The following is a 14,311-nucleotide window of genomic DNA, read 5'->3' on the forward strand; positions in this document are numbered from 1 at the left end:
CACACAGATACAGACAAAACTTCATGTATGACAAAATTAGGCAGATTGTAACAGCATAGATGAAAAATACTGTGGTTCAGATCCGGTAACTTTATGTCACAAGTCAATAAAATGTTGAGGACAGCAATCAATTCTGTGATCAATAATGATGACAGAAACAAGGACAGCAATCAGGGTGCAGCGTGATCCGGTTGTGTGGGTGTGTGTATGTGCATGTACATGGATCTGTCATATCAGCAGCTTTGCAGAACTGCAGTGTTACATAACCGGAGAGGGCGAGAGAGAGGGAGAGAGAGACACCAAAAGGAGAGGGAAGAGTTGGGGTGAGCTTCATTAGTTGAAAGCACAGGGTACATGAGGGCTGCTCTACCTTGCTCAAGTGACTGTATTGACCTGGTCTTTATTTTTTTTTTTTCTAAAATAAGATTTCCAATTCTTCAGCCAGGGCAATTCACCTCAAAGGTTCAAACTGTGATCCCTAAAGCTGGAACATCACTAAAAACTGAGCTCGCACTGCTTGTTTTCATGTGTTTGACAGGATTTGTTCCAGTTTGGATATAACTGGCACATAGTTTCAGGGCATTTTAGCACTATTAAAAATGTAATCAGATGTGTTTACTCAATCTGCTGTGCTGTGTTGTGGGAGGAGATTCAGGATTATGGACTGGTGTCTTTGTCCCGGTAGGATTAAGGCTCTGTAAGGAGATCACAACATTAATATTTATACACACCGAGTAGATATGGACAGACAGAAGGACAGCCAGGCTGGAATACAGCACTGTTACATTATAGTACATGGATAAACTAATATTGAGACAAAAAAAAAACATTCACATTATTTTGTGGCAGATCGTCCTCTATATGTCGTCACCAAGCTCGTTTTATGTGGACTGAATTCACTGTCAATTACATATATAAAAAATGCAAAGGGGCACACTTCGTCAATATTACATGTTACATAATGACAATATGGAAGATTGACTAGAAATTGAATGTTTTATTGACATTAAAAAAATGACAGTATGCATATTTTTTGCAGTAATTTCACACCACGGCATTGGCCGACTAGATATAATTACAAAAACAATTAAGCTTTAAAATGAATGAATACATCTGTGCACAAAAATAGCCATAGTCAAAAGGCACCAATAGGAATACATCATTATAGAAATCAGTGATGGCGTGATTAGTGTTAATCAAAACATTTGCCAAAGTATTTTATCTGTACAGACCCAAGACCAGCAAAAATGTCATGTTTTGAATTTGTGTTGTGACATCTTAAGTAATGTGTTGTTCAGGTAGACTTTGACGGCGTTGTATTTTCCTCATTTCTAGACTAATACTTTTATATCTCCTTGAAGTGACTTAATTATTTTCTGTAAACACCATTTACTACATTTATAGAAACAAAGACCTAACCAAGAAACATTAAATTCTGGCGCGTACCTGTGAAATATCAGAAGAGAGCTAGAAATGATGGCCATTGATCCAAAAAACAAAAACAAAATCAACAACAATAAAAAACTGGTGGCACATAAGCACACAAATATAGTATAACATACATCCAGCAGTAGTAATGAAGCTACATTAACAGTACAGTACATAAACTGCCTGCCTACCTCAACCTGAAATTACCATGATGCCCCCCCTCTTGTGTCTTGGAAAAAAAACAAACAGTAAGAGCAAAGAAGGGACATCATTCAATAAAGCACTATGTCACAGTGCAGTATGTGTGTGTGTGTGTGTGTGTGTGTGTGTGTGTGTGTGTGTGTGTGTGTGTGTGTGTGTGTGTGTGTGTGTGTGTGTGTGTGTATGTATGTATGTGTATGTGTGTGTTCTGGTTTTTGCAGGATATATATAAAAAAAAAAAAGTATTTCAAAGTACTTAGCACAGCCAGAATTTTCACGAAGTCCAAGAATGATTGATGTTGTTTTTGCATACATTATCATGATCAATAAAGCCATGATTATTGCAAAGATTGAGAAAAATCAAATCAATAGTTTTTGTGTGTGCATCTGTATGCTAAATTACAGGACATTTGTACACAGTGTATCTGTATGTAAAAGAAGGGGTGTAGTGTTCTCTTACATTTAAGCAATAATGCATTTTATGGAGGAGGAGGGTAATAAACTGGCGTATCGGGGTCACACACACTGAACCCAGATGACTTGTCAACACCCATGAGATTGTCCCAGCCTCCCTTAGAAAAGGTTTTCAAGGTTGCATGTTTCTCACAGTCCAGGAGGGTGAAGTCAGAGTGGAAACAAATCTCAATCTGCCCCAAAGTCTGGACACCAGCATTCTTTCAAAAACACAAAACATACAATTTAACAGACTTGTCAGTCAACATTTGAAGTGCATCTTAAAAACAGCTATACCTGACAGAAAAAAAATGAACCTGAATTTTTGTAAAGTAGGACCGCGCAAAACGCAGACAAAAAAAATATATAATTAAGATTTAATTATTTAAATAAATTTAGGTTTTTACCTTTGATGGATGGGCACATTGGATTTTAGGTTTGACGCGGTAGAAGTTCTCGATCACTCCCTCAATCTGAGAAAGCTACAAACGAGACAAATGGGCGACGATGTGAGGCAATAGTTGTGACCGTCATTATAATGAAGCATAATACTTTGACTATACAAATATAAAATAAACTTACAGTGTAGTATTTTTCAGAAGGGGTGATGTCAAACTTCTTCAGGATGCTACAACAACAAACACAGATTGTCATTGGAGACTGTAAAATGTTCATGTCTTTATCCAGAGTAACTTAAAAAAACAACAACATGAAAGACATTTCATGAACTAGACTGTGGATGGCAAACACACGGAGAGTTAACAGTTTAATCAGGAACGTTCGGTCCATACTAAGAACTAGACGAGGAGACATCGTTTCTGAGGAAAGAGGTGTGTGCATATGTGTGAGTGTGAATAGTATTCTGTACCTGTCCAAATCCAATTTATGGTACAGTTCCAGTGCCTTGCTGAAGTATTTGTGTTGACTGTTCAGAGAATCGGCTTTGGCTGCACACGTACCATGTTTGTGCCACTCGTACTTCCTGTTGAAAGAGACGGACAGGAAAAGTGGCAATACGTTTTACTATTTTATATCCAAATTTAAGTCCCGGATACACTGCAATATATGAAGACCGATTGTATCTTGATTTTGGCTGCACCTAAATTATGTGCTGGGACACGTAAATGAAAAAGTACGGTGCACCATCAATGTACAAACTTAGTCTGGAGCCCTGCATACATCTATACGCTCGTACAAATGTCAGAGCTGTTCAATACCACAATCGGTACTATTCTACAGTAATGTAGTAGTTCCTTATGATCAATATGCATAATTTACATATCCAATTCCATCTGAGGATGCATTGACTTAACAGAGAACCACATGCAGCTGCAGTCAAGGAAGAAAAAAAGTGGTAGTGGTATACGGTAGTACTACAGTACATAAAAGTAAAAAAACAACCAACTTAAAAACATTTATCGGAGAGCTTGATAGAACAGACATACCAGAATCCAGCGGAGGAGGAGTTACGCAAGTCAGGCCAACTCTTCACCATGTCTGGTCGCAAATCCTGAAAGCACAAACACACGCAACAAAAAGTTGGTTTTATCTGTCACTGGATGGTTTACTGTACAACAGCTGGAGAAAGGGATGTAGACAATATGTGTTCACCGTCTCAAAGTTTGTTTACGCCACATTTGTCTGTTTTAGTTTTGTTTGCCTGAAGTTGAAAAGAGCTTTTCCTCTCGTTAATCTGAAAAAGAAAGCACTTCTTGCGTCCTTTCCACCCGGCTACATGCCTCATCTCATTGATGCAAATTGGTGTCTAGTTTAAGTTCCACTTCAATAAATCGATATATTTAAGACAGTCACCTTTATGAGTTTTACACCTAATTATAAAAGACACTCAGTGTGAACAGTGTTATACCTCTATTTCGGAAAAGTTGAAATGCCATGATGAATTGCAGTCAATCCCTTTATCTGGCCTGAAAAAAAGCAAAGATTCACAATTTACTCAGAGAAAATAAGAATGAGTTAAAACTGGTATCTTAACAAAGTGACAATGAGGAGCTGTTTCGCCACAGTTCCCTAAATAGTGACAAGAAGGTAATACATTCCTGTCGTCATTTTCACAGTTCTGAGCTGGATTTTCCTTCTTCCACTGAATATATTTGACACAGTATGTTGTTGTAACGCAAGTTCTCAGATAGTACATTTACTTGCAGACAGTTTTCTAAAGTGCTAAACATTTTCTGTACTGACAAATAAAAATATACACATTAAACTGATTAGAAACCACACGCATACACTCACACTTACCAGAGTCCATGTAATGTCCAGTAGCTAATGTTGGGATGACAGTGTTCCATCTGAAAATTACACATTTTTTACTTTAAATAAAATTCCTTTTGAATGAAAAAAAAACCCACAAAATAATACAAAGCATTTTTTTTTTAAAGGTTTTAATTAGCGATGGTTTAGTGTGTGCACCCAAATGAACACCCCAATCACGTTGAAGCTAAAGTATGTGTTGCATATTTGTCTTTTTAGTGTCATCTACCAAAAATAAAATTCTTCCATTATACACTAAGGAATTTCACACTGTAAAGAAGAAATTGAGAAGATTTGTGCCTTTGAAGAGTTACATATACACACAGTTGCCAGTTTATTAAGTACACCTATCTAAAACTAATGCAGTCAAAGACAGCAGTCATGTGATAAGCCATATCCTCTTTAAAGTTATAAGGTTGTGTTATACTACTGGATGTTTATTATTTTGTCCGACCCACTTAGGTCACTGAGGGTCACCTTGGAAACAGAAACAACTTGAGGGAAATGACACCCTGAGAAAACGCTAATAAAAACCCAAACTAACAAAGAACTTCCCATTCTATCCTCAATGTGGTCAAATCAAACCTATTCTTCCAACGCAATCAGGCCTGTGATTTACAGCCACATAGCACTCAAAGGTCTGAGCCATCAGAAAGCCCCTGAGAAAAAGTGCTGTTGAAGCTTATGGAAACTGTACACTCTTGTAACGTCGACCCGAATGTTGCCCAATCAGACCAGACTTGTTGGCACACAGCCGGCCTCACGACTCAAGAACATTTAAGGATTACGTCTTCAGTCAGTAATGAAGTGTATAGGTAACGTTCTGGGGCTCTTAAATTGGATGAACATGTTGTCTAACAATAACAAAAGCACGTGTAACGCAGGTGCTCGTTGTGATGAAGCGACAAAACTGAAGTACTTACTACGAAGGTTAAAGCTTCTCTATGCAGAACATGGGACAATCTCTGGACTTTTTGATCCACCCGCGTGCTAAACTAACCCTTAACAATAAGCGCCTGCATTCCCATTTTCAAATGTACAGAAAACCTTTTTAATCCATGACTAGCCAGCTTTGGTTAATGGTGTAGTATTGGACCTAACCAGGCATAAATCAAATACTTTGGAAAGACAGTGATGTGTTAAGAATGGACCAAAGGGAAATATACTTAAGGATCCTCAAAGTAAAAGATGAGGCCTTCGACATGATAACCAAAACCCTACTAATCAGTGACAGGCAGCTGACAGTGTAGATGTTTATCATGATGAAATGAAGACAAATGTTCTTGTGGACATTTAATATTAATCTAACTATTGATGGTACCAGGGACTTGAGTAGCACATTATTTAAATAAATAATTTGGAGTAAGGAAGGTTTCAAATATCTTATCGCCCTACAAATGAAGGAATAAGAGAATATATAGAAGCAAATCTGGATCTTGTCCAAAGAATTTCACATGGTCCTCTCCGATAGTAAGAAAGGAATACGTGTTATTAATAACATGTGCTTCTGTGCTATTCAAGCAAAGGCAATCACTGATTTTATTCATTACAACTGTTCTTTTCCACTGTAATTGTATTCTCTGAAAAAGCCCAAAGGTATATTCAAAAAGGTCAAAATGGTAAAATACAATAAATCAGTCACTTAAGACAGAAAGAAACTCACAGAACAGAAGGTGGTTGGCCAATGGTGGGTCAGGATCAGTTTGGTCCACATGTGGCTGAAATAATAACACATTTATGAATGGAGTTGTCTTTTTTTTTTTTTTTACATAAAATGACAATGACACACAATTATCTAGAGAACTCTATGTTGAATACTATTAACTATTGCATATATCCTATGTGTCTATTATTGTTCTGTACTTACGGCGGTGAAATCAGAAATGCAGAGGACAGTGCTGCTGTTAGGCAGACCAAAAAGGGAGAGGACAACAACCTCATGACTGACCTAAAACAAGAAAATAGATGAGTCAATAAATAACATCTTCAATGCAGAAGTCAGTAGTGAACATTAGAAAAAAAAAAGAGGTCTTTCCAATGTCCCCCATTGACGTTTGACGTCAATCTTGAACGTTGAAAGAACATTTTTAACGTCCACCGTGGATGTCAGTTTGACGTCAATGTTGAACATGGTTAAGACATCTTGTTTCAGCGTCTTTTTAAACTTCCTCTAAAGATGTCCATGTTCAATGTCGAAAAGACGTCTTTTTTTCAAACTTCTTTTCAAAGTCCCCCATGGACGTCCATTGGACATCAATCTTGAACGTTGAAACAACATCTTTTTTCCAACGGCTTATACTGTAACAGCGGCATAAATGAACAGAAAATGACATTTAAATAGTTCATAACCATTGACACATAACACATAACTTGTCAAGTAACAGATCATGATTGTGACAGCTCTAGTCTAGAGTATCCACCCAGTAAAGACGTGTCTCTGTGAAGAATACATTTCTGTGATGGTGCAATTTGATGAAACTATATGTTCCAAAAAGAAGAAGATTATTGACCAAGAACACAGGAACTCGCACAGGCACAGAAGTAGAAAAACAGGTAGTGACTTTAACCAGAGGAAGTAAGTGGTCACGAAGATGCCGTGACAACATAATTATGAAGTCAACAAAAAAAAAAAATCTTCCCCTTTATAATAAAAAAAAGAAAAGAAAAAAAAAAGGCCTATCGGGAAATGCAGTTGAAATCTCTAATTAGAAAACATCTCACCTGAGCTGGTTTAGTCAACAGTAAGTTAACTCATTTGTGACGGAGAAGACAATTCAAATGATGAAACAGTCCCCACTCCGATGAAGACATGTTTTTCGCAATACTGTACAACATTTTCAGTTTCAACAGTTCATAGTCATGCTGGAAAGAAATAGCCGATGTCCAACAATAACAAGTCAACATAATAAGCGGGATGAAATAACTTGTATGCGAGTGGAACTAACAGAGATGTTAAGTCTGATCGGTCCTGGTCGGTCAAGCACATATTAAACTAACTTAAAAGTGAACCAACAGATGGTTTGAACAAAAACGTGACGTTTAAAATGGCCTACCTTAATGCCGGAAATGTTGGGAGCAAAGACTCAAAGTTGTTACACAAACGGCGAGCAGCTTCTGGTTTAGACAACGTAACTGGGTTAAAGCACTAATACAGCAGACAATAAAAAAGAGAAAAGGGAACGGCCTGTTGTTTATGTGCTGCAGCCGCTTCACTACCTGCTTGTTGGCTCAGCCAATCGTGAGCGCCGCACATCATACGTCATCACGTGGGAGAACGGGTGGCTTCATTTATGACCAGGCACCCGCCGGCTGCTCCCTGTCCTGAAGTCTTTCAGAGAAACTGTTGGCTATTTCGAAATCACGTTCGCCGATTTAACATTATTCCATTGTCCCTTTCAAGACAGCTTGCGCTGCAGTATACTGTACTACACAATCTGTGTAAGTTTTAATACTTTTAAGACTTGCCAGAATTTGTTTAATGTTACACAAGAAGTTTCTTTGTGGAACTGTTGCAGCTTTACTATTCACTAACTATTACAACCTGAGACACTGAGCTATATTGAAGACAAATAATTAAACACCACCACACAGGCCATGTTTTAACTAAGATTTGAAAGGAAGGTCAGATTTATTACAGAAATGTATTCTAATGAACACTTTTTTTTTTTTTTTTGATGATGATATGGAGGAACATATACCTGATGAACAGCTTAAGTGCTGAGGCATCAGGCTTTGGAAAATTTGTGAGGTGTGTTTACAAGATCAAAATGGAGACTGCTGTACTCTAAATGGCCTTTAACAGAAACAGTGAACATTGCAACCTTTTCTTTACTTGAAGTAAAACATTCAGTGAGATTTTTCACTTTGTGAAATTATCTGCGCTACCCATTCATAACTCAAAGCCGATTGGACGTGCCTGACATATTAAATGTATGAATTGCCCAGAGACTCCTTTTAAATAATGGTTCATTATCGTCCAACAAGTAAAATTAAGAGTGTCAGGAGAGTAAAAATGAAATAATAATTAATCTTGCTCCGTTCCAGGGACTGAATATCAAAAAGTGTTGCCTGAAAAAGTCTAGATTATATAATAACCAATTGGTATAAACAGAGATTGGTCATACCTTCACTCACATGTTGTCCTGTCTCACTGTTTGCCAGCACCATAATGAACTAAAATAATCTCTGAGCGTTGGCTAGACCAACAGAGGGCTCCTTTTGTAGCAGTGGATCAGTCCTGTGTTTTACCACACATGAACAAGGCCAAACAGAAAAAACGAAATCAGAGTTTCCAACGGTGCACAGTAGTACAGTGACTCCTACATGAACTAAATGAAGTTTCTAAACCTTTATTTTATGTAGGACAATCAAGCATTATTAAGGAATAATGAACCAGAACTGAAAAAGTTAACTGTGTCCTGTGTCTATATTGTTTTGAATGCAGTAGTTTGCCCTGCTGACGCATCCCTCTCGCATCTTTTTATCTCCAGAAAATTAACTTAACATCAACTTCCTCAACATTCTACTGCACAAGCAGATAAATCAAATGGGAATACAACTGTTATTACTGACTTCAGAGGTTAGAGGGCAAAGGTTAGGGCTGGTTCACTGTCTGCTTGATTGACAGTTTTGGGGGCATTTGAAGATGCTAACGTAAAGAAAAAAAGCTAACCTCATGCTTTGAATGTACTTTATATTTCAAAATGATTAAAAAAATGTAATGCATACATGACATTATTTGGAAATAATCTTGCTCATGTAGCTTGGTTGCCTTCTTTCACACTCTTCTGTTCATCTAGATCACTCACACATCACACACTCCTCCCCGATTCACCACCCTGCCAATCTGTCTGTCTTTCCTTCTCTCAAATGTAACTCCATGTTGTCCCCTCATATGATTATGTCTCAGATGTGTAATGGGTTTCACAGCTCCTCCACTGTGTCAGGAATAGTCAAACTGTAACTGCAGCTACTGTTATAAATAGGCCATGGCCAAAGTTCAGCATGCGACACAGTGTCTCAAGACGTTTCTAAATGTACATGGAGAAAGCCCTTAGTGAGGGTCTTCAGTGTCGGCTGTGCAGATAGATGTAGTACAAGATATATGAAGCTATTGCGACACCAAACTCAAAACTGAGTTTGAGAGTTTTAAGGTGCATGTTGTATGAGCTCTGAAATGCTGTTTGAAATATGTTTTGTTATTCAGTAACCATGCCATTGTGGTATGGAGGACATTAAAGTGAGCAGCTGACTGTTAAAGTGCTACTTGAGAAAGCTCACCCTACTGCTGCCTATTCTGAGCAGCTAAAAATGCTGCGAGCAAATGTGTGGTATTGCCCACCCATAACATCGTCATGTTCAAATTCTCTGCATTGTGTGGGTCAGCGGGTATACTTGAATAAGCAGTTGTTTAGCGAGTGCTATCACATGCCAGAAACTAGCAGTTGGGCTGACAAGGCTTCCACTAAAACTGTAATGAATAAACCTTGTTAATCAAATAGTTCACTGTTACTAGTGGCCACGAGTCTTGAAGGATACCGGTTATATATAGGCAGCTCTCTCTCCTTATAAGGCCTCGGGGAGAGGCAGGTGGGGGACGGTTGGAGACGGGTGGTGGTTTTGTTGGCCTGGTACTTGGTTTAGGCTGACTCCCTGTGGATTCAGGCTGACAACCAAAGTCACTGCAAAGGAAATCTCAAGGGGTAAGAAATTTCATTTTGAGTTCTGTTTTCTAGTCTTATCTCCTCTGTAGCCTCAGCCTTTTACTCAATATTTGTTTTAAACCGAAGTGTATCAGGTGGGGTCAGTGTGATGGAGAGATAGAGAGCAGATTAGGGCACAGCCAAGAGATGATTCATGTTCCTTAGCCAGAGCTAATGATACTTAAAGTGATGAAAGACATCACACAAGAATTATTAAAGATGTGTGGTGATTCAATTACAATAAGTGAGTGGCCAACATAGGGCTCTTTTTAACCCTCTGTTGGCCACGCATTAATTAGTCATTTGTTTTGTCTGGGAAGAGAGATCTAGACAGCAGCTCTCTGTGTGTTTATCATAGTAACACCCATTGATCAAAATATAGCACGGACACACAGTTAGAGTTGGCAAAGACACTTGGTTGATTTAATATTTGTGTAAAGTTATAGGATTTTTAAATGTGTTGTCATGTTACAAAAAAAAAAAACAGCCATTTTTATTCCACTGTGATACCATTGCCACTTGTTAATGTGTAGGAAGTTTTTGTATCTGAATAGAAAAAAACATTAGGATCAAGCTGCAGAATTTCAGAGATTTGTACAGTTATGGCTGAGAATTTAAGAGGTTTACTGTTAAAGATGGAGCGGCTCGGGTGTCATTTGGCAGGCTGCCGGAGTGACAGAGGCAGTGAGGCATGGGACTGATGGGAATAATATGACCTGCCTGCAATGACCACTTTCCTGAGGGCAGTTGAATTTGATGCTTCTTTAATTTGGAAACACACCACCTTCCCATGTCTGTTGTTTTGATATTTTATTCTTGTTATGTCTAGAAGATGCTACATAATTAAAATTAGATACCTCACACAGCTGAAGTAAGACTTGAGTGATTTTAGCAGTGTAGCTCAACAGCAGTGTCAGACAGGCTGGTTGGCTGATTGTTAAGTAGGGTGAAGAACATTTTCTGTGACCAGTAAATCAACTTTTGGCTTTTTCATAGTGCAACCTTTTCAGGGGAAAATATATGGAATATGAAAGGGCACAAACTCAAACATATAACAGAGCAATGGGCATTTAACTGTTATTATTGACTTGAGGGGTCTGAGGTTAGAGGCCAGGGGTTGGGGCATAATGCTTTCATTGATTGACAGTTTTGGGGCATTATAAGTGAGTTAAGCATGAGTTTGGTGATAGTAATAGTGACATTGACTCTGACAAGAGTATATCAAAGCTGTGGAAATAGGAATATCTCTGCCTGTGCAGCACATCTCAATAGCTTTCAGGGTTAAGTTGGGCAGGGGGGGTAGCGTCAAGTTTCATCTGAGCTTATTTCTGGTCTCTGAGGACTATGAGGTGATGTAAGACAGTTATCCTCCACTGTATGTGCATGATGTAAGACAAAATTATCCTGCTTTGGTATCTGTACTTTGGGATGCAAAAAGAGTATAACTCATTTGAGAATGCTGGCATTGGCTAAAAGTAAAATACAGTTTTAAGTCATTTCAATATGCAGCAAATTGACAAATGATTGACTGGTGAGAAGCTCCAATGGAAGACTTATACAGTTGCTGAGTAATTCAGTTTGTTAATATTGGAGGTTTTCATTAGACTGCTGCCATACAGCAGTGAGCAAACCAAATAATGTGTCTTTGATGACACATCTGAGGAAGCTCAGCTGTCATCGGACACATGTATGTGTGTGTGTGTGTGTGTGTGTGTGTGTGTGTGTGTGTGTGTGTGTGTGTGTGTGTGTGTGTGTGTGTGTGTGTGTGTGTGTGTTTCTCCTTCTTCTTTTAAATTTCAGTGAGAACATTTGTTCATTTCTATCTGTTTCTGTTTAAATTTGTATTGTTTCATTCACTTAATTTGTTGACAAAATATCAATATTTACAGTCCACCACTGCTAAATAAACATGCTATGAATGCTGGTGCTGAATTTAGACCTGTCAAATTGTCGGGGCAATCTTTGGTGCAGCTGCATTGTCAGTTATTGTTCGTATCAATTACTTGTCCAACAATAGTTGATGTCCCTGCCTTTTTTTTCTGTGTGTGTGTTGCTGGTGTCATTAAATCATTAGTGTCACCTTGTCAGTCCTGGAGCTGCCAGGATGCTGTGTTTGTGTTTGGATGTGTGAAAGTGTTTCCAATTCCATGTGTCCAAATTCCAGGAGGGCTTTTTTTCTTTTTTCTTTTGGCAGCGGCGAGTGAATACTAAAATAATGCTGATTATTTTTGCCACACATTGTTGTCATTAATATACTCTAAACATTGTTCAACAACAATCTCTTCCCCTCGTCATTAGACTGCATCTGATTTCAGGACTGTCTTCAACGATCCCTTAGGGTTGGTAGCCCTGTTAGTCTGTGTTGATGTTTATGGTCAGACTTGTAAGTGATGACCTACGATACTTTGTTACCATGTGAGTCTGTGTGCTTGTGTGTTGCTGGTCCAACAGGTCAGTATCTACAGTGTCATCATGTCAGTGTGGCTGAAACGTGGAAATTACAACCATGAATACCACCACAAACAGAGCAAATATGTGGTAAACGAATACAGCAGGTACAGGAGACACTATAATTAAAGCATTCATGTAGGTAGTCCTAATATCAATACTAATTGTAATATTTTAACAGCAGTAAGCTTTCCTCCAACTAAACCTGCTAATACAGTCATATAAATGGCTTACTTCAGACTTACTTCCAGACCAAACTAACACTGAGATGGCCAAGATAAATTTGAAAAGGGTTTCGACAAGGTAGTATTTCCCTCGTGATAAAGAGTCTGTCTGAACATTCAGGAAGGTTTTGATGTACCAGTTAAAATTTTAAATGTTGCCAAAATTGGATTGGCCTTACTCATTTTATTCTCTTTTTCTTTGTGATTCTATAAAGTACAGGGAGTATCCCTAAACTTAACTGTAGAAAACTGGCGCATATATTCTGAAAATTGTTGTCCAACACTATCAGTGTGTGTGTTTTTATGAGTGTGTGTGATTTAAAAGGAGTAACAAGAGGTACTCAGGCTGCTGTGTTTCATTCTTTACTTACCATATTAATCTTATTCTTTTCTCTAGTCTTACTCTTACTGTTGCTCACTCAGTCTTGCTTTTTTTTTTTTTTTTTTTTTTTTAATATTTTTGATGATATGCACCCATCCAGTAGAGAATGAGGACTACTTTATACGTTTAACAAAGTGTTCACTAACAATTTTAATGTAGTAGTGGCAATGCTACTCATATGGAGCATCTTTCCTAACTGGTTTCCATATATTTTATTTTGTGGCCTGAATAATTGTATTGACTATTGTATGCACAAAATGATGACTTTCCTACAGATGAGAACAATTTCAGGAACATTTGTACAACTAAAGGGAGATGACATCATTATATTCAGCTTCAAGTATGCCCTTCTTTGCTACCTAGGTGACCAAACACATGTAGGCTATTGTTTTCACATAGGTTTATGCACTTTCCGCTGTAGAAGATCACTAAAATTTGCATTTTGCTTGTTTTGCCAATAAGAGACAACCCACAACATTTCAGTCTGTTGTTTTCATACCCCAACCTGCCATCCACTCAAAACACAAAAACCAAGGCATTACTTTTGGTAATGAAGGACAACCTCGTCTCCCTCTCTTAAAATTATGCAAAGCTTCTCCTGCCCTAGCCTCATCACAGTAGCAGATCACTTTCTGGTCTGTAGGGCACTTCTGGTGCCAGTGGTGAACTTACTTCTGGCCTGAAGGCTTTTTGGACAATAGTGATGAAAGACACAGACTCAGAGCTTCCTACTGCTAGCTCTGTATCTCCTGCTGATAATCTCCAGCTCAGCCACAAGGCTCCTGACAAAAATGGTACTCCAAATGGAGACCAGTTGTTGTCCTGAAGTAGTTAAAAGTTACAAAAGCAACAGATATTTAATTGTAAGTTAAGAAATATGGAATAAATTACAGTTGTCTCATACACAGCATGGCCCTCAATGACACAAACTCTCCAGAGGGCACAAGCTCAGACGACCAACTTAAACAGATGTTGAGAAGCAAGGTGAAATCCTGTTCTTAAAAAAAAAAAAAAAAAAACAACAACTTCTCAGTGTGGTGCTCAATGCTCTCTTATGTCAGCTGTGAGCACGCAGAGAAAACTTTCTTTAAGGTTGTTGTCTCTTCTCCCCTCACAGAGAGGTCATAGGTGAGTGTGTCTTGATAGCCTGCTGTGTGAGGTCAGGTTCAGTCAGGGATGCCTGGTTTTTCTGTCCTGCATTC

General features: G+C 38.3%; 2 protein-coding genes across 2 annotated transcripts in view; one reads left to right on the forward strand and one right to left on the reverse strand.

Annotated features, from left to right (window-relative positions):
• Positions 1-977: 977 nt before the first annotated feature.
• Positions 978-7,573, reverse strand: rnaset2 (ribonuclease T2). Its single transcript, XM_069693665.1, has 10 exons — positions 7,407-7,573; positions 6,221-6,301; positions 6,017-6,071; positions 4,342-4,391; positions 3,950-4,007; positions 3,528-3,592; positions 2,951-3,064; positions 2,665-2,710; positions 2,490-2,564; positions 978-2,303 (listed from the first exon to the last, which is right to left on the reverse strand). Exons 2-10 carry the CDS (start codon positions 6,292-6,294, stop codon positions 2,109-2,111), a joined length of 732 nt encoding a protein of 243 aa, XP_069549766.1. The 5' UTR covers positions 6,295-6,301; positions 7,407-7,573; the 3' UTR covers positions 978-2,108.
• A 2,376-nt stretch (positions 7,574-9,949) lies between these two features.
• Positions 9,950-14,311, forward strand: part of myom2b (myomesin 2b) — a 35,045-nt gene continuing 30,683 nt past the window's right edge. Inside the window, exons 1-2 of the mRNA XM_069693666.1 lie at positions 9,950-10,055; positions 12,507-12,610. Coding sequence (XP_069549767.1) covers positions 12,528-12,610 — 83 coding nt within the window. The 5' untranslated portion in view covers positions 9,950-10,055; positions 12,507-12,527. The remainder of the gene's footprint in view (positions 10,056-12,506; positions 12,611-14,311) is intronic.

Source organism: Brachyistius frenatus, unplaced genomic scaffold (genome assembly GCF_029030835.1).
Source record: "Brachyistius frenatus isolate BFR_SWC_R1_liver_20210118 unplaced genomic scaffold, ASM2903083v1 Contig_15, whole genome shotgun sequence".
NCBI classification, from domain to species: domain Eukaryota; kingdom Metazoa; phylum Chordata; class Actinopteri; family Embiotocidae; genus Brachyistius; species Brachyistius frenatus.